Source organism: Macadamia integrifolia, chromosome 4 (assembly GCF_013358625.1).
Source record: "Macadamia integrifolia cultivar HAES 741 chromosome 4, SCU_Mint_v3, whole genome shotgun sequence".
NCBI lineage: Eukaryota > Viridiplantae > Streptophyta > Magnoliopsida > Proteales > Proteaceae > Macadamia > Macadamia integrifolia.
In genome coordinates this window covers 25042349-25070264 of record NC_056560.1, presented here as the reverse complement: position 1 = coordinate 25070264, position 27916 = coordinate 25042349, and the positions used below count along the sequence as shown (strand labels likewise).

Sequence of the window (27916 nt, the reverse complement as noted above, 5' to 3'; positions counted from 1 at the left end):
TACTGATCGATAAATACGAGATTGACCAAGATTCTATATCAACCTCTACTGATACTGATATTGATACGAATCAACCGATCCAACCGATTTGATATCAATTCCTCAAGGCCCAAACCATGAATGCATCAAAGGGAGTAGTTTTTAATGTGTTTCATGGCCAACCATTTACATGAAAGCATAAAATAGGAAACAAACATTTATTTGCAGCTTTTGTAACTTTATCTTAAAATTGAGTCAAAAGAGCAGTCAAAGCTAAAAAAAAAAAAAAAAAAAAAGAAAGAAAGAATAGTTGTTACGTATCAAAAGTTCTTCCAAACAGTTCCCTAAACTCCTATGGTAAGTGTGAAATTTGAAATAATCAGCTTTAATTGATGTATAATGAAGACTGATTAACTTTTCCTACTTACCGTAGGTACTTTCTACTTTGAATATGCTTTTTACCATTGCTCTCAAGTACCACTCCAGATCCAGATCAAAAGAAGAGGAATGTCCAAACAGGCACTTAAAGGCTCTTGATGGCTAAGCTTTTTCTGAGTTAGAACTCCCAGGTGGTTTCAAGATTTGAATGTGCTTTTATAAAGACTCATCTCAAGTAGTTTTTTCTTTTCTTTTCTTGTGGCTCCAGCTCTTAAAACTTGTGGGTTTGTAGAAGCAAACCTGTTAGAAGATGCTAAGCGTATGTAGTAGTGCTACCAAATTCAACTCTCTCTCTCTCTCTGTCTTTATGAATTGATTATTGCAGTCCCTTCATGGTTATCCCTTTCATGTTCCCACAATATATTTGGAGAACTGCTTGTTGACCAATCATTTATTGCCATGTGAAATTGTCAACGGTCAAAAGGTAACCTTAAATCTCATATGGGAATGAACTCCCTCTTTATGATGGTCATATTAAGGTGGGAGATGGTTATGGTTTAGATTATAAGATTGTGTTAAGTTTGTCTCGAATTCTTGAGCCGTTTTGAAGATTAATCTGTTTTGACATATTTTGGTGGCGATCCAAGTGAGAAGTTTTCTGAGATCTATGATAAAAGCAGAGGGGTTGGGCATAAGGCCATGCTTCTTTTTAGATTTCTTTTTCCGAATGGTTTTTACCTATAATAATTGAGCTTGATTGCTTGTGGTGATGGAAAATTTTGTGGATAGGATTGTAGGGTTTCTCACAATTTGGAATGGAGCACCTGTCTATCTCTCTCATTTTCACACGAAATGACCTCACTATCCTTCTATCTCATTGGTGCATTCTCCCATGTCGCTTGCTCAAAAAACCCTCATTCATTTTTATTTTAATAATTATTAAGGCATTCAGAAATGCTATAAGGTTTTATTCCGTTGGAGATTCCTAGACCAGAAATCAACCTTATCAATCAGTAACTAGCTTCTTCAGTGAGTTCCTTGGGATGATCAGAGAAAACAAAATGACTAAAAGAGAGTTTTTGAATGCCATTCAACTAGGGTCAATGTTTGGCCAAAAATAACTTCTAGATGTGATCCTTGAGGACAAGTGACTGGGCCCATGCCTTAGTTCCCCCTCCCTGAGGACAAGTTCCTTGTCATTTAATAATTTGAACTGATATCAACTAAGTTAAATATGTAACTCTAATTAACTGAATCTTTGTAAGTCCATCAATGGCATTAGCATCTTGTACTTAATGGTATATATTTTGATTTATATAATTCCATTTGTAAGTTGTGGTATTTTCAACCTCAAGGATGTAACTCAGTTAGTAAGAGAGTGAACCTAAATCGACATGCATCCTGAACTTAACTTCCCTTACCCCCTTGGGACTATCCTCACGGTTTCTACGGTTCTCAAAGGGGTTGGCATTGACCCGACTTGCATGTTCGAGATTAGTTGGGCCTGAGGCTGGATACCCTTGTTCGGTAATCTGTAAATGCTATATAAGGCATGATATAGGCAATACATTTTTATATGTTTTTCATCCTCCACTGTGCTTAATTGGTATCTTGCATATTTTTATGCAAGATGTTATTTAACAAGTCTAGAATAAGTGTGATAGTGCTTTAATTGTATCTATTAACCTTGCAGACTTCGTTGCTCCATTACAACCTAGTGATCACGGGTTCGAGTTGAGAAATAACCTCTCTACAAAACAGGGTTAAGACTGTATATTATGACCATCCTCAGACCCCATAGTGGTAGAAGCGTCGTATATTGAGTACCTCTTTTTAAACCTTGCTTTGTTTCAACAAGTAGTTTCAGCAAGCAGTTAAATTCTATTTGCTCAACCCTACTCTCTTTGATTTTTTATCAATGATAAAAGGGAGAGAAATTTGATATGATGATGCTGTAAAAGGCAATATGATATTATTTGTATAATTACTCTTGTGTATTACACTCAATTGGCCATGGGTGACAATCACAGGATTGATCTATGTAAACCTACTGTAAATAAAAGTTTGTAGGATTTTTTCTCTACATCTTTTGATTGTAATGTGCTTATGGATACTGTGCTTATAAAAGATTGACGTGATCACACACTATTATAAAGATATCAAATAAGAATACTTGGAAGAGTGCATTCAATGGGGGCAAAAGAGAAGATTGATGATTGTCTCATGCAAGAATTGGAGAGTCTTTAAGTCAAGATAAGAAGTACGTATCTCTTTCAATTTCGTTTCCCTCGTTTAGCCATTCAAAGGTTGGGTAAAATATGAATTAAGGGATTCACTCATATGGACCCTCTGTTTTTTACTAGTTACACTTCACATTAGTAATTATTCTAATATTAATATAATAGTAGGTAAAAATTTCCTTGGTTAGTAGTAAAGCAAGGGGTCTTTGGTCAGAACACCTAATTCCAACACGCAAGGATCAAATGGTAAATTTTTTGACTGTTGTATACCTAAGGGATGGTCTAGATAGATAATGCGTCAAATTTTATACTTAAATTCAATCATTTAACCCCACATACTAACAAGCCTCACAATTTTTTCAACGATTTTTTAGCCCCATAACAAACTCTAATTGACTGAAATTTATAAAAAACCTTGGAGTCTATTAGTCCACAAAATTTGAGCTTAATACGATCTATTACAAGGCAGAAGTACACACCCCACCTAAACTCCTATAATAATAATAATAATAATAATAATATATGTGTAGATATATATGTTGGTGATGCTGGTAGAAGCATGGATTGAAATCTTCTTGGAAGCTTTTCATCATCTAGATGAAGATAACATCTCATAAACTAATCACTGTTCATTAAAAATTGATTACTTATGTAATCTTCTCCACTCCCACCAAATCAAACTGATTTTAAAAAGTGATCTTTGATCTTTCTTTAACAAATATTCCTTTTTCCTCCTTTTTCTAATTATCTTCAAATCAAAATCTTGTGACATATTTGAGGCAAACACTTTAGGAGAACCGTACTTTGTGACACTGGTAATAAAGGAAAGAGGAACCTATGAAGTGGAAATAAAAAGCAATAACAGCAGCTACTCAAACACAAACAAGCATAACAAGAAGGTCTAAAGAAGGTGGTCTGCTCTGCTCTGTTCTCTCTGCACTGCTCTTTTTCTAAAGCTCTAGAAGTCATCTGCCAAGGCTCTCTTCTCAATCTCACTCTTCTCTCTTTCCATTTAAGCCACTCTAATAGCGGCCAAGTTCTCTTAGACCTGTGGAACATCTTGTGGGTGTGGGTGTAAGTGCAGAAGAAAGGAGGAGGAGGAGGAGGAGGAGAAGAGAGAGAAGTGAAGTGGTCTTTACAACTACCAAAGGTTCTAAATTTGGTGGTGGTGGTGGTGGTGGGTGAAGAGAGGGATAGAAAACAGAGAAGAAAAGAAGAAGAAGTGCAGGTTTGGTCCTCTGGAGCACAAGAGTTTCTTACAAGGGGGGGATAGGGGGTGGTGTTTAGCTAAGTAATGCGTGCAGGAGCCTGTACAGTCCAGCAGACCCTCACATCGGAGGCTGCTTCGGTGCTAAGGCACTCCCTTGGCTTAGCCAAGAGGAGGGGCCATGCCCAGGTCACTCCACTTCATGTGGCTGCCACCTTACTTAGTCCAAGGTGCAGTCTCTTAAGGAGGGCTTGTCTCAAGTCTCATCCACATTCAACTTCTCATCCACTTCAATGCAGAGCTCTTGAACTTTGCTTCAATGTGGCTCTCAATAGACTTCCAACAACACCTGGTCCTTTCCTCCATGGCCAACCTTCTCTTTCCAATGCTCTCATTGCAGCACTGAAGAGAGCTCAAGCACATCAGAGGAGGGGTTGCATAGAACAGCAGCAACAGCAACCTCTCCTTGCTATTAAGGTAGCACTAGAGCAGCTCATTATATCCATTTTAGATGACCCTAGTGTTAGTAGGGTAATGAGAGAAGCTGGATTCTCCAGTACCTCTGTTAAGAACAACCTAGAGGACTCTTCAGTAGCTTCTTCTGTGTTTCAGTGCTATAGTAGCTCTGGTGGGATTCTCTCTTCTACTTGTTCTCCTCCTATTGAAACTCATAGAGAGATTAGCAACCACAGCAGTTTCTGGCAGACCCATTTGTTGAACTGCTATTCTGAGCAAAACCCAGTTCTCTTTTCTACTCCAAAGAAGCCTTTAAGCACCCTTGTCACTGATTCAGCCACTGAAAAGGAGGATTTCAGGTTGGTTTTGGAGGTCCTGATGAGGAAGAAAAGAAGGAATACAGTAGTTGTTGGGGACTCTGTTTCAACAACTGAGGGCCTGGTTGCAGAGCTCATGGCAAAAGTCGAAAGAGGCGATGTACCTGATGAATTGAGATCAGCCCACTTTATTAAATTTCAGTTATCCTCTGTTTCTCTGAGGTTCATGAAGAAAGAGGATATGGAGATGAAGGTTACAGACTTGAGAAGGAAGGTGGGTTCTCTTGTAACAGGAGGTGGAGGAGCAATCATCTATGTTGGAGATCTCAAATGGGTAGTTGAAGGTGGTGGTGGTGGTGGTGGTGAGAAAGAGGGGGGATTCTCAACAGAAGTGTCTAGTTATAATGCAACTGATCATCTGGTTGCAGAGATGGGAAGGTTGCTCTCAGATTATAGTTGCTCAAACAGTAAGGTGTGGTTGATTGCCATTGCAAATTATCAGAGTTACATGAGGTGCCAGATGAAGCAACCCCCTCTTGAGACTCAATGGACTCTCCAAGCTGTTTCTGTTCCTTCAGGTGGACTGGGTTTGAGCCTCCATGCTTCCAAGTAAGCTAACCATCCATTGCTTCACTCAAATGCATCAAGTTTCAGATTTATAATGAAATCCTTGAATTTTTTTTTCTTGGATTTATGTTTCTAACATTCATGATTGAGTCTTGGAAACATATGGCGAAGTAATCATTGTTTTGATTGAGTTTTTTTTTTTTTTTTTTCTTTCAAAATTTTTCTAATTTCACCTTCTCAAAGAGGGTCCACTAATAAATTTTGATCTGGTTTTTTTATTTTATCTTTGAATTCATTTGTTTATTTTGAGTTAAGCAGAAAAAAATAAGAATAAGATTAGATTATTAGTTACAGTATGTGAAATCCATTTACCAATATCTGGTATTGACTGGAAATTTAGAGATTTTTTTTTTCCTTTTTCGGATTAGATTTAATCTTTAATGTTTTCATTCTTGTAGTGTCCTTGATTCAAAGGCATTTCTCTCTCCAAACACATCTCTAGTGCCAGAAACAAAGCTTTTCACTCCCAAGGAAGAACCAGACAATCTCAACTGTTGTGGTGAATGTACCTCCAATTTTGAAAAAGAGGCAGCCATATTCACATCAGGCCAGCAAAAGCCATCATCCTCACTTCTTAGCTCTTGTAATTCTAAAGACATGGTCAGGGGTCCAACCAACTTGCCTTACTGGTTGCAACCATATAAAGCTGATACAAATCACAAGGTAAAGAGAATGATTTTATAGTGAATTCTCTTCATCTTAGTATCAATCTTTTCTTCTGTTCTTACAAACCTGTGATCTTAATTTTTTTTTTTTTTCTCAGGATGATTTGGTTGAATTGAGGAAAAAATGGAACAGGTTATGCCAAAGCCTACACCATCCAAGGCCTAATCAGACCCATCACATACGCTCTTCCTTATTCAACAACCAAAACTCAAGTGGAAAGAGCTATACCTATTCAAATACTTACCCTTTGTGGCCTTCCTCATCTCAGTACAACCAAACCAGCATTTTCCCTGAATTGACTTCGATTTCCTTCACAGAGTCTAACCGCAACCATATCTCGAACACAGCATCTCAAATTAGAAATCACCAGTCACATACAATTGAATTTGGTTTCACTAATGAAGCATGGGAACACAGGCAGTTGGAAGTGAGCTTGGATTCTCTGAAAAGTACAGAAAACAAGGAAATGAAGATCACTCTTGCCCTTGGTAATCCTCTTTTCTCAGATTCCATGGCATCCAGGGTTCAAAAAAGGGAAGGAAAGATGGACCCAAGAGATCTATGTAAGCTATTGCAAGAGAATGTCCCTTGGCAATCTGCGATAATCCCTTCAATCGCAGAAGCTTTACTAAGTTCCAAATCATTTGAGAAGAATGGGAATTGGTTACTGATTCGGGGGATGGATTGTATAGGAAAGAGACGACTGGCACTTGCAATTGCTGAGTCAATTTGTGGGTCTACTGATCACCTTGTCCACTTGAAAAAGAGAAGAGAGAATGAGGACACACCATTATCTGAAATCCTCAGAGAAACCTTGAAAGGCCACCAAAAATGTGTGGTTTTATTGGAAGAGATTGACTATGCTGATTCCAACTTCATAAACTTCCTAGCTGATGGCCTTAAAACCAGGAATTTCAAAGACCTGGAAGGGAGAGAGGTTTGTTTTGATCAGGCTACATTCATTGTAACAATAGGTGGTTGTCCTTCAAGCTTCATGGACAGCAAGGAAGATGAGATAGCAATCCAGATGAAGTTGCAGTTTGAAGACACTACTAATCCTACTTTTGAAATGTTCAATTCTGATCATAAGAGGAAGGCTGAGTGGGACTTGCCAAGTAAGAACAAGCATCCAAGGAAAGAAGAGAAAGAAGACTCCTCTTCAGCTGTGGATGATAATGGTGGTGGTAGTGACAAGAGGGTTATCTCAAGACAGTCGAGCTGTAACACCCTTGATTTGAACATACTTGCTGAAGTGGAAGAAGATGACAACGCCAACCCCATCCCTAGTGATCTAACTGAAGAAACTGCTACAGATCTCCAAAACCCACATGGGTTTATTCTTGGATCGATCAAGAAGAGCTTTCTTTTCGATCAAAATCCAAAAATTTTCGATGAAATGGGTGAGACTTTCTTGTCAAAGATCAGAGGGTCTTTCCAGGAAGTGTGTGGGGGGAGTGAAATGAAGATATCTTTGTCAGTTGATAAGGGAGTGTTAGATGAAATGGTAGCTGGGTGTGGCTCTTTCCTTAATGGCTTGTTTGAAATTTGGCTGAAAGACATTTTCCAAACGAGCTTGCAAACTGTGGTTAAAGAGAGAGGGAAGGAGGGAAACATCAAGCTCTCACTTCTTGGAGTTAAAGGGGAGAATGTTTTGGATTATGGGTTCAAAGGGTCGAGTCTTCCCAAGACAGTCCAAGTTGTCTTCAAGGATTTGGCCACGGGGGTCTCCATGTAAAACTAGAGAGAGAGAGAGAGAGAGAGAGAGAGAGAGAGAGTAGTAAGCTATCAAAGTACCCTTGTGTTGTAACCTTTCCCATTTTCATTTTAATTACAAAGTCCTTTCTGTACTTACTTGTCTCACTCTTTTATTCCTTCCTTATTTCTGTGTTTTCAGTTTATATTGTTGAGCCCTCTTATAGGAATCATCTGTAAGTGGGTTCTGCGAAATCAGGTTATAGTTGGACTTGTATTCAGTAACAAGATCTATGTTCTATGAAGAAATAGAACAAGACCCCAGGATCCCTCATGAGAAACTCAAAATCTCAGATGGATTGATACGGAACTTGGGAGAACTCAAACCTATAAATCCGCTTACAAGGTGAGAGGACCCAAAACCATATCATCCAGGATTGTAACATTCCACCATGCTTCTATACTGTTGTCTCCGACGACCTCTATAGCCACTGAGGATCTCCACTCCTTGGCCCAATCAGATTGGACCTGCTCTGATACCACTGATATCGACCTTGGAAGAACTCAACCCCATAAATTGGCTTATAGGGTGAAGGGACCCAAGTATCTAGACACACCAAATTCCTTGCGGAACTGATGTTGGACTAAAATCCCTAGAAGGCCTTGTCCAGGATCCTAACATTCCACCTCCCTTCTATACCGTCATCCCTGATGGCCTCTCGCCACTAGGGATCCCCACTCCTTCACCCATGTAGGTCGGCAAGGTTAACAGTCATGAAAGGGTCCATTTAATGCGGACTTGCTTTGCTACCATTAATATCAGTCATGGAAGAACTAAATCCCATAAACCGGCTTACAAGGTGAGAGGACCCCAAGACCATATCTAGACATGCCAAATCCCTCATGAAACCATGTGTGACTAAACCCCCCATAAGGCCTCATCTGGGATCCTAACATGGGTTAAATGAAGTGAGTTGCCTTAGATGGGTCTAATTTAAGGTGTTAGAATCCAAAATTCATTAGGATAGGTAGCAATTGGAGAAGTTGCCTCTGAGCGAGAGAGAGAGAGAGAGAGAGAGAGAGAGAGAGAGATGGTAGCTAGAAATGGGCGACCTCCCCCACTTCCCCTCTCCTTGAAATTACAATTAGTTTCCTAACCACAAGCATTCTCTTGCCTCTCTCTTGTTCAAATTTGGACAAGAATCCTTTTGTGAAATAAAATTTTCTTCTCTCCAAATTGAAATTGTGTATAATAACTTAGTTGAAATAACAAAGAAGAGGTAAGATCCCGTTATGGTATATATATATATATATATTTATATTTTGACTGGATCATCAAAAAAATTCTAAAATTTTTATGAAATAAATATTGATACTAATTAATATTTAATTAAATTTTTCTTTTTTTTATAAATAACTTATAAAACATGCTATTGAATCCGGATTTTGTCCAATCTTGTTCATATTATCTCTATATTAGAGATCTCATGTCTAAGGATCAACTGTAAACTACCAATGTGAATCTTGTTGTTCAACAATTGCCAGTAGTTCATTCAATTTCTATGTGATCTAGTTCAATGTAAAAAAATACACACACACACACTTGAGTCTCATAATTAACTTCTTGAGAACATACAATGTGATGACTATATGAACAAAATACTCAATTTTATCCTAAGACATGAACCATTCTAAATTAAGATCTATGAAGAAACAAAACCAATCAATATCATGCAATCATAAACATAAATAAACACCTTATTACTAAATTTGATGGACACAATTTTCTAATAGAACCAAGTCCTATTTGGGTTGAGGCCACTTATGAATTTTCCTATTTGCATCTCTCTCTCTCTCTCCTCCAGACTGAAATTTGGTGATAGTCTTGCTTCCACAGGGTTCTAAAAGGGGTGGGCTGAAAACGCTCATAAGTTTCACATTTTCTGCACAAAGTGAGTAGAATCTGAAAAACTCCATTTTCCCTTCTAAATTTTATTAAAAAATTTATCACATGTATTCCCAAGGCTTTACTATAATATACTCTTTTTCACACATTTCAATGGCATTGGCAGACAATCTCTTCCCTAAAAATTTCCATCACAGAAATTAGTTGGTTAGGGTCAAATGGGTTGGGTTTAGCTTGCCATTCACCAACTAATAATATGGCCATTGGATTTATTTTATCTTATAATTTTATTTATTTCTTATCAACAAAAGCCTAATAGATATCTCCTTGTCCTCAAGTTTAGACTAATAAGTTATCTAACTCCAATCAATCTTTGCCTGATTTAGTTAAGGAAAGGTTGTTTCATATTCTTCCTTTTGGGTCTTTTTAACCATTACAATTGCTAAGAGTACTGCTAAGGGTGTTAATCGGTTCGATTTCAGTTTAAACCGTACGGATTGATTCGGTTCACATTTATTTTACTAAAACCATAACCGCACTATTTACTAAACGGTTCCACTTTCTGAAACCGTGATCGTTTAGTAAACAGTTTTGGTTTCCATGGTTTTTAAACGATGTCGGTTTCACGATTTTAAACAGTTTCGATTTCGGTTTATTCCATATGGTTTGTAAAATGGTTCACAATCGGTTTGTTATAACTTGCAACCATCTCTAAACTGAAGATCATAAGTTTATCAAAAAATAATTGGCAACCACAAATAAGAGATTCTATATTAATGATGGTATGTCTTACTTCGATAATTTATTGCTATTTCTTTGCCATTCTCAAACATTTAGAACTAATATTATACAACATCCAAATCCAGCCTTCTACAGTATAAAATATTAAAATGACAGGTGGTTCAGCCAAAACACCCCATCTATGATAACATAATAACATAGTAACATATATGGATTACAAGTTCATAATCTAAAGCCTAAACTTGAATTGAATTGCAATAAATCATACAAAAGCAGGATGTGCACTTAATTTAATTGTTAATTGTTATATAGATTACTGCCCCTTCTTTATTTAATTGTTATACGGATTAATCGGATCGATTTAAATGATTTAAATGGATTTAAACGGTTCGATTTAAACGGTTTCAATTCGGTTTGAAACCAACGGGTTCTACGGTTTAAACCAAACCGACCCAACCCGTTTAACTAATCAGCCTAAAACTTGAAACTATAATCGTACTATTTACTAAATGATTTTATGATTTCAATGTAAACAGATCGATTCGATTTTGATAAACAATTTCAATTACAAATTCAAATCCTTAAGGGTGCACATCCAATCTAAATTGAGAGAAAAAGAAATTGTCTCCTGAACATCAATGTGCTAAAAGCTTCCAAAAGCAGAGGAATACACTGCACAAGAAATTTTGTATGTGCTCAAGTAGAACCGGTAACACCTACCCCAGTGGAGACAATCTATGATGAATCTAAATTTACTTTCTTGTGAATCTTTAGTCAATCCCTCCAAATTCAAACTTCGACAAAGTTAAAAGTCAAAATAAGAGGCCTGTAGCTTTTTGGGTTTTTATTTTTTTCATGAAGGGAAAGGTTTCCACCATGCCCTACACTTTCCTACTGTGTGACCCACGGTTTCAAGTATCGGTTAGGGATCGGCCATATCGGATTAGTATGGGCTGAATCAATTTCTGATTCTTAACTGATTCGGTTTGATTATCCTTATCAGTTCAAGGGTAAAAGAGTAAAAGATTAATACTTTTTAAAAAAGTGGAGGCAAATCAACCGATACCCATCGATCCGTCCCTTGGATCATTTGGTTGTACCTTTCAGTTGTATGACTAACCATTTATGGCACTTTTCGTTTTTGTATTTTAAGTTGTTCCTATGGAGCTCACTTCCTGCATTAAGACTTTGTAAGAATTTTATAAATCCCTATGATGACACTTAATATGAAGAAATCAAACAAAGTTCACCACCTCAGGAAGCGAGGTCCCATGATTAAAACTTCGGAGTTGCACCTAACTTTTTGAGGCCATCGCACGAGAGTTTTGGTCTCGGACTAACCCGATCCTATGTAAGTGATATTAGAGTGACCTAAGGAAATAGTTCGGGTCAAAGATCCGGACACCCTGGGTATCAAAAAAAAAAAAGTTCACCAAATTTGAGTCTTATGTATAAGGCATTGGGAACTCAGCTCGCTTTATTTGTAATTCCCCCCACCCCCACCCCCACCAAAAGAATAAAGAAGATAATCATAAATGTAAGTAGATGTCGGGAGAACAAAATTTTATCAACCAAGATAGGTCTTCTCTGGGATAATTAAGCTAAATCTAATTACTACATGAATTTGAGCTCTACGATGATCTACTAACAACCTAACTTAGCACTACTGATCAAGGTACCACCTTTCAATTGAAAAGTGTTACTATGAACTTTGAGAAAACTCAACCCCATAAATCAGTTTACAAGGTAAGGGAATTAATATCATATCAATCACATTAAATTCCTTTCGTAAAAAATGTGGATCAACCCTCCATATGACTGATATGCGATTGTAACCAGTGTGAGGGATTGTAAAACCTTTTTACATTCTCGGTTTTGAGGTTACGTCACTAATAACAAAAGATTATTGAAAGAAAAGAAAATGATGATACCCATATCGGTCTGTCGCGAAGTGATTTGTATGCATTAGAATGTAATTATTAAGATAAAAGGTCATATACTAAAATGTTTAAACTATAGTAAGATCAGTAAAAGATAAACTAAGTGGAAGTTTTGGTCTTAATAAGAAGGGATGTGGGGGGACGTGGAATTCACTTAGCACAAAGACCTATTAAGGTTTCCCCTCTTTTCTAATATCTCCTTATAATTATTAACCTTCTCCATCCCTTCCTTTTGACTGTAATCAAAAGCTATTCCCCTCTTACATTTATATATATATATGAGAGACATTAATTATAACAAAGAAAGGAGCAATCATAGAGCTTCCACACACAAGAAACAATTAATCTCTATTCCCTCTACTCCACTAGAAGCCAATTAATGACACTTTTTGGTTCAATCAAAACTCTTTTTAAAACTAGATGTATCATTACTTTGACCCAGAAGGCCCATCAAGACATTAGGAAATAATGACATCAAACGGCGATTGTGGGACCTTTCATCCTATAATAGAAATGAGAGGCCATGCAGTTCATGGCTATTTATCAATTAGGACTTTTTAAAAATTAAACTGATTCAAGATGAGATTGGCTGACACTATTGAACTGCTTTAAGAGCCCATCATCTGGTTTCTATGAAACAAGATAGCCCATGGGTCTGCTAAATGCGATATTGGATCCCACACCCACTAGTCTCACTAAACCAAATTTCAGTCTCAAACAAGGCACAAGGTAATAATTTTTAGAATTTTTTAGATTTAATTTTTTAATTTTTTTTAGTTTTCATAAAATTCAATGTACAATGAAATCTTATGGGTTTTCTTTCCCTTTACTATGCCTAATAAAGTATATTTCTTTATTATTTACCACATGGCAGTTGGTCCAAGTGATAAGAGGACCAAGTAAATATCTCATTGGTATAATTTCAGCTTAAAGTGGATAAAATGACAAAAGATGCTATTTTACATTTTATATTCATCTCCCTTTGATGGCATTTTGGTAATTTTACCAAGACTTTGAATTCCTTACTTTGCATTAAATTTGGCCATTGAGATGTCTGCAGAGTCTGCTATCACATGGATTAACCCATTTACTATCAAGTGGCAAATAGTGAAACGTTATACTTCATTAGGCAAAGTGGCGCTTAGAAGGACCCAAATCTTATTCTTATATATACTTAGTGACAAAAACAAAAGCCACCAATTTGCAGAACCATGCTGATGCTTGGGACTGGGAATGGGTGAATAGCCTGATTTTTAAGTTATTGGCCTTAAAATAATGTTAAATTCCATAAGTGAACAAAAAGAATATTAGTTTGACCAAACAAGTTTTCATGCTAATCACCCTAATTCCATACAAATAGGGCCCTCTGGAATTAATGCTAGTTGTTGTGGTAATCATACACCTATATCCCACAAGAAATAAGAAAATTAAAATAATTGGAGTTTTACCTCTTTTAGGATGGTTGAAAAGAATGACTGTCTTTTTTTTTTTTCTAAGTAGCCTTAGGTTGAAATGTGCAAAACCTTAATACTTATTAATGCTTCAATAATTTAGGATAGGCCCATTAGGTAATAATAAAAATCCAAATAAGTTGCCATATGGGCTGTTATGTTCCCTATTGTGAATAAGAGAATATCAAAGTTGTCAATTTAAAAACAAGAATAATGGCAGAGTAATCATGAGGAATGTGGACGATTTGACTATAACAGAATGATGTTTGCCTTTATGGACGGCTGAGAAAGAGATGGAAGTGCTTAAGTTTGGTGTAGGATAGTGATTGGAAAATTGTTATAGGGATCTAGGAGAATAAATAGTATAAACCCACGACCAAGAATCCCCCATACACTTTTCTATGATTTTTTTTTTTCTAAAATGATTTTCTAAGACTTGAAAGAAACCAAAAGAGATTGATTGCTGAAGGAGATTAGAGCAAAGAAACACTGATAGCAACCTCAACCCCTTATCTTATATAACCTGTACATTCATCCACTGCTGCTGCAAATGACCATCTCTGCTAAAGTAGTTATATAATAACTACAAAGTATAGCTAAATAAAGAGAGAATGTTTAACTGAACTCTGTCAGCAAACATTACTAAGATCCTGTTTGTGAGCATTATCCGACGAGTCATATCAACCGATCTGTATCATGATCAGTGTATCCCAATATAATCTGCAATCCCAAGCTCTAAATCCTTAGGTGGAAGACATACAAAAGAAAGAAAAACAAGGCAAAAACAATATTATTGGGCAGAAGTGTTAATCTATTAGTACAAGACAATGGCATCAGGACAGATATAAATATAGAAGAGAGGACAGGAGATGGCGATATTCAAAAAGGGAGGGCACGAGATCTGAACCTTAGGTACCCTAAGGCCCTGCACCAACCTGCGATAGCAGCTTGCCTCTGAAATCAGTATCAATGCCAGCGTGAACCGATGGTACATATAGAATTATAGAAGCCATTTTGACAATGAATTGGTGCAGCTCAAGAAGCGAACGAGTTCTTAAATTTTAGGCAGTTACAAAAGATGTACTGGGGATTAAATTTTTCCAATGAGGTCAGCCATACAGATTCTTTATATCCACCAGTCACACACCCTAGCACTTTCCAATTTCAGTTCATTAAGAATGTTTCAGGGTTTTCTTTTATTAAAGCAGCAGCAGTCGAGAAAAATAAGGCAGGCTTGATATACAAAACCTCTGAAGCACGTTTAGTGAACAAATGCACAATATTTTCATAGGTATCAATGTTAGGCCAAATGCACAAAAAGATTGCAATTTTACTCAGATAATCTCAAATATACATTAATGTTACAGAAATTACATTATGAAAATGCAACCAAAAACCCTGTGCCAGGGACTGTTAAAGAATGGAAAAAAAAAAAAAAATTAGGGCAATGGGAAGAAAGAAGGGCTAGTGTACAAAGAATGGCATTGGATCATTCATGATTCAATGGCCGAAATGCTACTCTACATCTCTGTGTTTCTAAGGCCGCCTTTTGGGAACGACTAGTATACAAAAGGGTATCACGTGATCCCCATTCCACCCATGAAGCAAACTAGCATTCGAAAACTCAACAGATGAATAACCTATGGAGTATGGGTATGTGTTGTCGATGAAGCTTCCAAAGAAATCTATGGGACATCGAGAGGTCTGTCCAGGTTAAGCAAAGGCTTTAATCTTCTCTCCACTTCATTACTTTGCAAATCCATCTCCTCAAGTATCATAGACAAGGCAGACTTGCAAGCTTCCTCGTCCCTGAATGCAAGGATCCACCTCCCATCAATCAAAGCTTTTGTCTTTGCTTTTCCAAGGGCTTCAGACTTCGGGGGATCCATGAAGGCCAAAGTAGATGGACGGATGCGCAAGTGTAACCATTTTGGATGCTTATCATCTATTCTGGGCTGAAGAAAAAAGACAGATAATGCATGAGTGAAGTAGAAGTGTGCAACTTGAATACTTGATGTTAATATGTATGTAACTCAAACAGGAGAGAGGCTTCAGTGGACCTCTCTTCTATAAGAACTCGTTCTAAAACAGACTAAGGAAAGCAATAATTATGCATTTCAAATGTAGATCATGGATATTGTTGTTCACAGAAAGTTCTAAGTTGATGGATTCAACGTGTAAACCATAATGTAATTAGATGGGCCATTCACTTGCAGAGAAGGAAACTGCAACTACCAAAATCAAGCATTTGTATGCTCTTTTGAAAAGTAAAGTTCCTCGTAGTCTCTTATGAAATCATTTCCTTCTACTGGAGAAAGAGAAGAAAAAACTATGGACAAATAGACATGAAAAAAAATATTCTACAAATCCATTTTCCTTCCTAGACATGGGAATTAAGAATCTCAATCAACCAGGAAACTCGATTCTGCCACTTTTTAGCTAGGGAAGAGAGAATTTCCTTCGAGACCAAGAAAGTGCTCCAGGAAAAGAGATGCTGACCAGGCATTTAAGCCAAACTGCAATCCTTGTTGGGGCAACAGGTCACCTAAACATCACAGTTCAACGATGGGACCTTAAGTTTGTAGTTGTTAAAACTTAAATTTTGTTTTACAAGTCAATTTGTATAAGTTTACGTCTAGTCATTTTTCTTGTCTCTAATTCTGCATTGTGATAGCTTCTATAAAATTGATAAACTTGTTTTGTAAAAGTTTCTAAATTAGAAAATGTTAAAATATGAGTTAAACAACAACTTAGCATTATCCCAACTAAATGGGGTCCTACAGGGATCCTTGCCCTTGCTCTCCAAGCAGCTCTATCTGAGGTCATACTTGATACAAGGCCAAAGTTATGTATATCTTTCCTCACCACTTCTCCTCGGGTCATTTTAGGCCTACCCCTGGCTCTTTTAGTTTTTTCAATCTGAATCGAATCACCCTCCGTATTGGAGCATCCAAAAGCCTCCGTTGAACATGGTCATTCCACCTCAAACGAATTTCTCGTAGATTATCATGTATTGGAGCTACTCCCAAAGCAGCTTTGATATGATCATTCCTTACTTTATCCTATCTAGTTTTGCCACACATCCATCTCAACATCCTCATCTCTGTTACATAAGTTTATCTACATGATGCTTCTTAACAGCCCACCATTCTACAGAATACATCATAGCTAGTCGTATGATTGTCCTATAATTTTTTTAAAGTTTTAAAGGAATACATCGATCACAACATTATAAAATTTTCCTTTTAAGTTTTACTAAAATATGAGTTCTGTAAGGAATAAAATATTCCCTGAGGGTTCCTTTTGTTGTTACATGGTATCCGAGTAGGTTTAACTTAGACCCCTTGATACTTCAGGCAGGGAGAAAAGGAAGTGGCAAGAACCTCTCAAGGCTGGGCAAGGAAGAGGCCAGGTGGGACAACTTCTTGGGATATGGAGGGGGGAGCTTATATGACGTCGGTGGTACTAACAGAAGGGGGGGTATCAGTGGTTATGTCTTTCCAGGTCATTTTGTTGTGATTTGGTGGGCAAACCTGCATTTATTACGGCTAAATTTCTGGTTTGAGCAAAATCTCTCAAGATGGTCCACATTTTCCAGTTTTGGGTCACTTTCTTATTGGTTGTCAGATCATTGTTACCTTTGTCCCCTTCTTGATGTGCCATCTCCCTATAATTGCCTGTTGGTAGTTTTTTGGGAGTCTTGCCTCTTCTATTCTTCAGACCCTTGCCTGCCCCTCTGTAAGGCAGGGTCTTGTATGTTGTTTGTTATATTGTTTGTTCCCTCTCCCTACCCTTCTCTTTCCTTTGGTAATGAATTTTTTATTCAAATAAAAAAGAATCTGTTTTGAGAGTCTTCAAAGGAGTTTGAACATCTCTACAGCAAGATTGCCGTTTGGTGGTTGTTCATGAATGATCATGAGATCTGAACATGGAGGATGAAGGTTGGTTTATACCTTGATCATCAGATCTATCTTCCACAAGTTCTTTTGAAGCCTGTTGATGATTAAAGGACCTGCGGCTGCTGTTATCTTGATGATCTGATCACTCCCAGTCGATTTGGTGGATTTGTACACATACTATTTGTGGTGTAATCCTGCTACAATAGGAAACACCATAACTGGGAATCAAACCCTTGGATGTCTATCATCTTTTGACAAGATATTCTCTGCCCTATAAGGTGTATTCAATTCAATTTTCAACCTAATCAGATAGGTTGATGGAAAGTTCTGCTTTCCTATATTTTAGAATCTGGAGTTGCTAATTTGTTATACTGCAGTTTATACTCATCTGTCCACCAGATTTATACCAAACTTTGGGAGTCATTTCCTGCCATTAAGACCTTCACTTGATTTGACTTTGAAGCAGATCAGATCATCAGATTGCGACATGTGTTTCCTATTTTTCTACTTCTCCTTGGTTCCTTCGATTAAGGAGTTATACATGTGTATGTATATACATATATTATTTAAGTTGCTGGTTATTAGTGGGTGGTTGTTTATAGTTGGTGTCCACCATAGGGGTATTCTAGTCTTTATACATTACTATTTTAAGTTCATGTAAGATATACATAGATCAAGGGTATAATTGTAATCTCAGCAACACATAAGTGATTATAAATAACGTGGCTACCGGTGGCAGAGTGTACACACTTTTTCTCTCTTTCAATAGTCTTGTCCCCCATCTCTTCTTCTTCCTTTCTTTTGTAGTTTTCTCTTGTTTATTTTGTTCCGGTTTCCACAAAAATTAAAGAGAAGAGATTAGGTATACTGGCAGCTTTCATGGAACTAGCGGTTCAACCAATGGGAGGGCTTGGATAAGAGGGACATAGGGGACTTTTCCAAGGGGAGGAAGAGAGAGATTAGACACAGATCTAGGTATACCGGCGGCATACCCAACCTTTTCCCAAAATTAAATTTGCAGAAAGATGAAAATGCCAGTTCTACCAAGTTTTCGTCCGCTCCCTGTGGCTCTTAAAACGAAACAAGGGAAAATGTGGTTGAACAAGCACCAGAGAGAATCACACTGGAGATAGAAAATCAGAATGGAAGACAGCCATACATACCATAGAGCCAGCCAAGGGTGCAGCAACACGGATAATTCCAAAATTCTGCTTGAGGGGTAATTCTTCTGCAAGTAGAACCCATCCAAGTGTTCCTCTCGATGTTGCTAAAAAGCAAAAATGACGCTCTTTCCCCCTCTCAAATGCAATTCTACATGGCACTGCATCAACTGCATATGGCATCCCACACCATGATTTATAAGTGAAAGACCTTAATAAAAGGCACTTTGTGAAAATAAGAGACGTCTTTCAAGGATAAAATTCATTTTTTTAATAAGCTGATGGCGAGGTTAAAATAAAAACTAACCCAGTTTTATTTCAGTGCCAGGTTTTGGACCCAAGACATCTAGTCCAGCAGTTTTAGCTCGAGAGTTTGTTGGGACATCAGTTGGAGAGAGAATAGGGGGGTGATCAGGTAAAGCCCTTCCAAGGGAGAAGACTTGAAGTTGATGAAGAAGTACAAAGACCTGAATGTGAAAGAAGACAACAAAAAATGTTAGCTACAGACCTATGGAAGCAAAAAGTTGAAATCAACGAATTGGAGATACAGACAAAATGTGTATGTAGGCAGAATGATATATTACAATCATACGTCCTCCATTGAGATTCATTCACAAGAGGATATCAAAGAGGAGAGGCAGACCCAGCTTCCCCATTTTGTACTTTTTATATGGAATTGGGAAGCCTTCACGATGCCCGCCAGTACTTGATTTTAGTGAAAGACCATCCAGTACCTTCACCTTAAAAGAGCTATGGTACTCAGTCTCACCTCCTTGGGAGGAGAGACGTAGCTGGTCCTCCCTTGGTTCTGAACTAAAGGATTAAACTATCTATCATATATAGTAGGGGTGCACTGAGTCCAAGGATTCTCTGCACATCTAGAGAATCAGTTCTGTTATGTTGGCTGGGTTTCTTTCCTTCTCTACTTTCCATATAGGGTGTACTTTATTAAGGAGAGTGACTCCTCTATCTGTTGTCTTAGAAGTAGGATTTTCGTAAGCACGTGATTGTGTTAAGCAAGTGCAGATTTGCAACAGGAATTAGAGGAAGAACAGAGTGACTAAACAAGCCAAAAAGGAAAGAGTGAATGCAGTCCAGTCTTTGGCTCATCCAGTGCTTATGCACCACTCTCGCTGGGCCAATTTCTCAGTGTTTCAAAAAAATAACCACCCCTATTGATGCCAAGGCATGCCCCCTCAATGGCCCCCGCACTGGTGCAGGGGCCATGCGACCAGCTAGTGTCATTCTCCTCACCCACCCCCCACCCCCCACCCCCCCCAAAAAAAAGAAGCAACAGCCGTGCTCTTAGTGTGCTCATTGTGCTAATGAAAAAGCTCACTAGGCCTTTATGCGATACTGTTACTACATCAAGGAAGTAGTTTCACACATTTCAACCAAGAATTAACTAAAGCGAGTCTGAAAGTCACCTTAACCATCTCGCACATTCTTTCTCCTGCAGTAAAAGATGATTCACCTGAACAAAAACCTGCCTTATTAGACATATCCTTATTAAATTTTCCAGAAAGATCCAATTCAGAGGGGAAAAAAAATCAAATGTAAAGTTGCTGATATAACCTTCTATATCACACTTCTGTGATGGCAAGAGGATGTGCCTGGGCTCTTTCTGCGGGGATGAGGCCTCTATTGCTACAATTAGAAGTTAGGCAAACCAATAAGCACACACATATAGCACACCGAAAATGTGTTTGAATCAACCGTCACCATCGAAATTTAGTTACATACCTTTTTTGCACTTCTTCCACTCATCAATGAGGACTGTTATAAGTAAATCAGGCCATGTCCCCCTAACCTCCTGGAGAAGGCCATTAATGCAATTCTTGTATGTGTCCTGTCCAATAGGAAACAACCTTGTTATTCCATACCACCAGGCATCAGATATCACATCAAGAAGAATATGTTTTGAGAATCGATATGAATGAAAATTACTATTGACCAATATGTCATTCGTATTTAATTATACAATAAGAATCATCCACATGTTTACAACAACAACAACTACTACTACTCAGCATGGTTTAAGATCTCGCTCTCGCCCCCCATCTTGCAAATCCAAAAACGAGAGATCTCGGCGAGATAATGTATTTTTTCGCGGTCAACTCGGTGGTCATATGGTCTTTGTAGCCCCTGAAACTAGGTATTTACCCGATTTTAGGACTTCTAAACACAATGGAAACATCATTTTTTTTTAAAATCAAACTTAAAATGGTACTTTGACTTCGAACCCCATGTAAATAGTCTCCGGCTCTTTGGACCCTAGGCTAGTATGCTCTATTCCACAATCCACATCCCACATTCCACAACCAACACATGACACACCATAATCTTAAGAATTTAAAAGACATCATAGATAATTACTTAATTGATTAACAATTAATACTGATGACTGATGAGTCACATTAACATACATTTTGAAATGACATAATATAGGAATGGAGATCCTCAAGCAAAAGCACCAAAGTTCTTGCCCCTTAGTGTTTTTCTTCAAAAAAGTAAAAAGAGGCGAGATTTTGGCAAGATTTGGCAAGATTTTGGGAGAAAAATGATCCATATGGCCGACCCCATTTAGTTGGGATATGGCTGAGTTGAGTTGCTCCAAATGTTTACATGTATATTATTCAAATGATAATGTGATGTAAGTACACACATTTTGGTCATGTCAAGTGAATTCGATTCTACTTGCAATAAATGATTTTTGGTCCCTCCAGTATCTCTTGTGGCCAAAGACATGTACCATAAATGCTGATAAAAATTATAACACCATTCATAGAATGTAATCAGTTTGAATATTTTTGTATTGATATAAATCAAGAGCTAAACAAAATATATTAACATGTATAAAAAACAAGGCATCAAGTATTGACAAGTACGAGGCATTGCTATCATGAGAATAATGGCAAGTTACGATATATTTACTGTTGGCTATCTATGGCTGGCTATTGGAAATGTCAAATGAGAGATGATAAATACACAGAGGATGTATTCTTATCACTGCTATAAGCATCTTACTTTCAGAAGTTTAAGATGATGACTGTTGAACTCTGCCTCACTGTAAGGAAGAAGCTGACGTAACAGCCAACCACCACACCACAATGTTTCTGCAGAACTATTTGACCTGCAAAAGAGGCTCACCAACGCATCGAGCACCTACAAAAGAAAAACATTGTTACAACTTTATAATTGCAGGCCTCAAGTTTATGTATCGAGTTTATGTTCATGCAAAAACAGTTAGCAGGCTTAACAGTGCATAGAGTTGGCCAAATATTGATTCCTACGTAACCTGGTCCTAAACATTCCAAAAATTTCACTGATCATCATGATGATTCTATTCTATCTCAGAGATCCTATTAAAGGGTTTCTAAAAGAATTGTAGAACACACAGTCAACTTTGTGAAGTTCATGGATCATCAGTAAAGAAAGACTGCAGCAGACTACAGTGAAGCAAGGACCTGAAACCTATTTCCACGAGGGCTAGCTCCAATTTCACTGCAAGAACAGAGCAATCCATATTGATCCTGCAAAAATCCAAAAAGGAACAAGAACAAGTCATTCATAAATTACATAAGGAGAATTATACTGGTCGAATGATATAAATACATTAAAATAAGAATGGTGTTAAAGCATACAGATACAGGACCAAGGAAAATCTATTGAAGTAAATGAAGCTCAAGACCTAACATGTAGATATTAATTAACTTGTTAAAATTTGAACCTTTTCCAAGGTCAACACTATATGATGTAGTTGCATTGGACTGGTTGGCTGGTTGGATCAACATTGTTGATATATGTACCACCACAGGCTATTAGTTGTTAACCATGATAGGGGGAGTGTGCCTATTGTGGTATATGTTAGGTAGTAGAGTTGGTGTTTTATGTTTAAGTGGTTAGTTGTTTGTTAGTCTTACACTCTTAGTAGGATTCCTACTACGAGTCTGATTTCTAATATTACAAGTATTGACCATAGAACATGATAGGAGATTACTGAATCCTATAGTTCTCTATTGGATTCTCTTCTCCAATCATCTCTCTCTTTTCTCCTTCTTTTCTTCTTCTCTCCTAGGAGCTGGTTCTTGAATTCTTTGCTGCTACATGGTATCAGAGCTTCTATAACAAGTTCTTCACCTTCACATCTGTTTCGGTACTCTTCAAGGATTATTCTTGTGGTTGCAGCAACCGATGCTGCCATATATACTATCTAAGGCCCTAGTTGATGTGAAATGAAGATAAACTACAGTCTCCTTGCATCTACTATTTAATTCAGATTCATCATCAAACTGGGCTTGTTTGCCTTGGAATAAGCCTAGGGTTCAGTTGTATACATGTTGGGCCTTTGATCCATGGGATTTTCAATGTAATAGGCCACTTTTATGGGCCTAAAGTATGGGTGATAAGGTTGCATACGGGAATAGCTCATAAGTTTCTTATACTTGGTTTATTTTTAAGTTGTTTTGGGTTAGTTCAATTGAACTGCTTCTATGTTGATTCAATTTAAGTTGTTTTTAATTATTTATTACTTTGTCACGAGACAACATCAAATTTTTTTTTTTTTTTTGGTGAATAAATATTCATTACCAAAGAAGAAAATACATACAACCCCCTAGAGGGGGGGGGGGAAGAAAAGAAAGGCAAGTTAGGACTTTTAAGTATGACTATGTTTTGAGTTAATTTTTCTTTTTCATTTCAGTTTCGTAGTCAGTTTAAGTTACCTCATAGTTAATGATTGGGTTAGGCCTTTCATTTTTAGTGTTTTGATTCTATTTTTGAGTTTTTTTATACAAGTTTGTAAGGGGGCCTACTGGCCTAGCATTGGACACGACTTTGATAAACATAGTTGCTTTTTCTGCTCTCTTCTCCATTGAAGATTCTCGTGTTTGATCAAGAGACGCCTTGTGTCTGATCAAGGAAAGGGATTGGTGTTTGATCCAATTGACACCTACGGTGAGAAGCCCCGGTGGATCATCTTTTGTTCTTGTTCTATTGCTGCTACTGTTTTACTGGTTTACGATTCTTCTTCTTTAATCACTGCCACTAACAAGTAAAATCTAGTCTGAAATTTCTGTAACTTGAATCCTTGTTTCTAGAAGATCATATACTACATGTTTTAGGAGCAAGCCAGCCGTTGGATTGTCTTGAGATATTAATCACATGTTTAGGAACCCTAGTAATCAACTTGATTTGAGTTTGATCTAGTTCTGAGTCTTCTGACCACCGGATCTCGAGATAATTCTGCTTTTCCCATAACAACCTATTACTGTCTCTCTTTGGAATTTATTCTAGTTTTCTGTTCTCTGTTTTATCTTGAAACCTGAGATTATTCCTAATTTGATTGTTAGATGTTAACCTAAATTTCGAACTCTGTTTTGACCTGAGAAAATTACTATATTACCCCTATTAGAGTTAACTATGTATTAAGCCTAATTTAGCACATAACTAAATACCACAAACACAAATATTGAGAGAGATAGAAGTGGTGTGAATACCTTCAGTTTTTGGAGATGGCTATCAACCTCACTACAAACACCATCTTTCAGCGAGCTAGTTTCGGAGGAAAAAAGCTGCTCCTCACCTGAACCCTCACCAACCAAAGCTTGCTGCATGTATACAAAAAATAGACATCAATCTTAAGCCAAACAACACAACATCATAGAATACATATTGTTCAGAATAATAGCAACTAATCATATAGGAAACCCATGAATTCAAGTTTCATTATACATGCCCCAAACCACCAACAAATAATCTCTGCAACTAAGTACCACAAGACTAAGAAATAGAACATGCATGCATATTGTTTCATTAGAAAGAGAGTTGTATAGCCAAGGCATTTGATCTTATAAAGGAAATTACTACATGTAGACAGATGTAGTCATGGTCGCATGGATCAACCTGAGTTTTCAACATTAAAGTTAGCATAATAATTTGCAATTAGAATTTTGGTTCTCATTAAGCTCCCTTCTAGAACAACCACCCTTTTCGATATTTGTTTTTTGGGTGAATAATGAATATATTACCAAGAAAAGAAAAGAAGGAATATACAAGCCCAAGGGCCAAAGCAAAAAAAAGAAGATACAAAACAGGAGAAACAAGAGGGCTAGGGAGCCATTAGGGACAGAAAGAGGGGGAGGGGGAGGGGGAGGGGGAGGGGGACCAGAAAACAACAATGAGTCTATTCCTGGGGGCAAGGTTTTAAAACTCGATCTCGCCAGCCATCTTGCTATCCCAAAAAAACGAGATCTGATGAGATCTCGCCGAAACTTTGTATTTTTCGGGCGATCAACTTGCTGGTAGATCTCAGTGGGCATATGGCCTTTGTAGGCCCTGAAACTGTGTATTTACCCTATTTTAGCCTTTCCAAACACAATGGAAACATCAGATTTGCAAAAAACAAACTCAAAATGGTACTTTGACTTCATACCCTATGTAAGTAGTCTTCGACTCTTTGGACCTTAGGCTAGTATGCTCTATTCCACAATCCACATTCCAAAATCAACACATGACACAACATAATCATAAGAATTTAAAAGAGATCATATATAAGAAAAGTAACTCCAAATGTAGATAAGGAGGTAATATTCTCTACTCTTTAAGCTTCAATGAGTGTAGGACTGGAGATCGTCAAGCGAAAGCACCAAAGTCCTTGCTCTTTGGTTTTTTTCTTCAAAAAATTAGAGGCGAGATTTGGCGAGATTTAGCGAGATCTAGCGAAATCTCGCTTGAGATTTGGTCGATTTTCTGCCTTGCCAATTGGGCCATCTCGCCTTTTGGAAATAACGAGATCTCAGCGATATCTCGGCGAGTTCTTAAACCATGCATGGGGGTGTCTCTCACGGGGCAGGAGGGGATACTTTGTTTGGAACTAACATCAAAATAGATGGAATTCCAAATCTTATCTAAAGAGCGAGAATTGGAAGTCCATCTACAAAGGTTGCATTCCATCCAGATATGATTGATGGTGGCGCAGAAGGCAAGCTTTTCGGCAATATCATAGAGTTGACTCGACAAAGTCATATCAATCCAAATCCATTCTTTGGGAGGAGAAGCGAACATTTCCTTTTAGGCCAGCAATGACAAAGGACTCTTTTCCATATAAAGGAAGAGAATGGGCAACTGAAGAAGAGGTGATCAGAATCTTCAAAAAAGACAACAAGCAGAGGAGACTTGAATATGCTGAGAAAGAAGGAAGGCTTGAGTGGGGAGGCAGTTGGAGAGGGCTATCCAAATAGTGAAACTGTGATGATAGATGTGACCTTTGAACCAAACAATCTTGTTCCAGGGAATGAGGGGATGATGAGGGAGAACAAAGTTCTAGGCCTAAGGGGTTGAAAATAACTGAGGGAGAGGGGGACTAGAAGGTTTTGTTGCCCCTGCCACGGTGCCAGGAGGAATGGGAGGGAGAGAGGACCAAATATCGCAGAGAGGGGGGGGGGAGAGGGGAGGGGACCAAGCTCCATTGGAGATGATAGAAGAGACCAAGACATTCCTGTGGAGACCAGAGTAGGAAACTCTAGGACCAACCACCAAAAAGGACACCTGAAGGGTGCTAATTGTCCAGCCAGAGAGAGATAGAGTTGCCTTTAGAAATGTATCCACCTCAATATATCCTCTCAATGTATCCACCTCAATATCATTGACCTCCCATTCCTTCAACTTGTCCTTCTCTTTTATCTATGGCTCTATGCCCATAACCGAGTCTCGGATAGAACTATCCTTTGGGACCTTCGGGTTATCACCACCACGATTGGCCCCACTCCATGGGGCATGGGTGGCGATTTCAATGTTGTTTGAGCTGCTCATGAAAAGTGGGGTGGCTCTTCCATTGATTCGCATGCAGTGGACATAGTTATCATGGCGTAATGGCAACCCATGGCGGTGGAGGGGTGGCTAATCGATTTGGCGATGAATCGCCCTCTATGGCATTGCCATGGTAATCAAATCGCCCTTGTGTTATTTTTTATTTTCTCCGTTTTCTAAAGTTATTTTGTATGTTATAATATATATCCTATGGCATAGAAACATGGGTAATTTACAGCGCCACCCCCTGGAGAATGCCAGTATTATAGGAACACCCCCTCTCTTTAACCAAATTAGACTCAGATCCCCTACCGTCAGTCTCTGTTAAATGAAAAGTTGAAATGACCGTTATACCCTCCCTACTAAAACTCATGTTGTACCTCCGATATTCGGTAAAAGCTCCTCTATGGTGACGACAGCGGAAACCCATAGCCCTCCCCTACAACGAATCACTGGATGTCACCACTTTCATCTCCTCCCGTGCCCACAATGGCAAGATCACCTTCATCAATGCCGCCACCGATCGCTACCTCATCTTCCCCGAAAGTCTGGCGTGCAGTTGATTCTGTCGCCTCCTGTCTATCCGAGATGGATGTTTGAAAGGGCAACATTGTTCTCCTCTTTTCTCCCAATTCCATCTCCTTCCTGATGCAGATCCGAGGTCCAAGAACAGGAATCCAATCGCTTAATGGCCCACCCAAATAAAGGGAACTAAATAACCAAGATGCAGTGGCAGTCTTGTAAATAAACAGAAAATATAATGGGCTACTTGGGAGATGGGACGTAAAGGGAATTTGAATTATTTGCTGGGGTTAAACTAGGAAGCAAAAATAGAGGTAAGGCAAGGATTAAAGTATCGGTATCGGTCGCTGTATCGGTCGACCAAAATTAAGATACGTATCGGAGGGTATCGTATCGTATCGGAGATACGCTAAAGATACATACATAAATGGATATGAAATACCTTTTTAAACACTTTTGCATTAAAAATTTATTAAAAAAAGCTATTGATAACATGTACTATGCATAAACACTAAATTGAGGGTATCGCACTAAGAATTCAAGATTTGTAGTTGTCCCATAAATGTAAAATCCTTGTTCAAAACCTTGATTTCCACTTTAGTTAGAGAGAAATATGGCTGGCAGCAACTTTGGAACAAAAACACCTCAAAAAATCGTGTTTTTTGAAAAAATACCCATCTTGGCATATGACCGTAGCGCACTGTATCGGTACATATCGATACTCACCGATATGTACTGATTGATACATACCGATATTCACTGATATGTACTGATACTCATCGATATGTACCGATCGATACATACAAATACTCACCGATATGTACTGATACATACCGAAACGTATATTTCACCTTAATTTTATATTTTCCATAGAGTATTAGTATGTATCGATAGTGTATTAGTGCATATCGATATGTATCATAGGA

General features: G+C 37.9%; 2 protein-coding genes across 3 annotated transcripts in view; one reads left to right on the top strand and one right to left on the bottom strand.

The window, feature by feature from the left end:
- Positions 1 to 3450: 3450 nt before the first annotated feature.
- Positions 3451 to 7717, top strand: LOC122077135 (protein SMAX1-LIKE 4). Its single transcript, XM_042642950.1, has 3 exons — positions 3451 to 5186; positions 5603 to 5867; positions 5968 to 7717. Exons 1-3 carry the CDS (start codon positions 3892 to 3894, stop codon positions 7603 to 7605), a joined length of 3198 nt encoding a protein of 1065 aa, XP_042498884.1. The 5' UTR covers positions 3451 to 3891; the 3' UTR covers positions 7606 to 7717.
- Positions 7718 to 14910: 7193 nt separating this feature from the next.
- LOC122076455 (protein TRANSPARENT TESTA 9) overlaps positions 14911 to 27916 on the bottom strand; it is a 67050-nt gene continuing 54044 nt past the window's right edge. For both annotated transcript variants that reach the window (XM_042641755.1, XM_042641756.1), the window contains exons 13-21: positions 24158 to 24268; positions 22127 to 22192; positions 21687 to 21824; positions 20403 to 20508; positions 20235 to 20306; positions 20087 to 20133; positions 18967 to 19126; positions 18663 to 18829; positions 14911 to 15555 (exon numbers count right to left, since the gene is read on the bottom strand). In XM_042641755.1, the coding sequence (XP_042497689.1) occupies positions 15286 to 15555; positions 18663 to 18829; positions 18967 to 19126; positions 20087 to 20133; positions 20235 to 20306; positions 20403 to 20508; positions 21687 to 21824; positions 22127 to 22192; positions 24158 to 24268 (1137 nt within the window). In that variant the 3' untranslated portion in view covers positions 14911 to 15285. The remainder of the gene's footprint in view (positions 15556 to 18662; positions 18830 to 18966; positions 19127 to 20086; positions 20134 to 20234; positions 20307 to 20402; positions 20509 to 21686; positions 21825 to 22126; positions 22193 to 24157; positions 24269 to 27916) is intronic.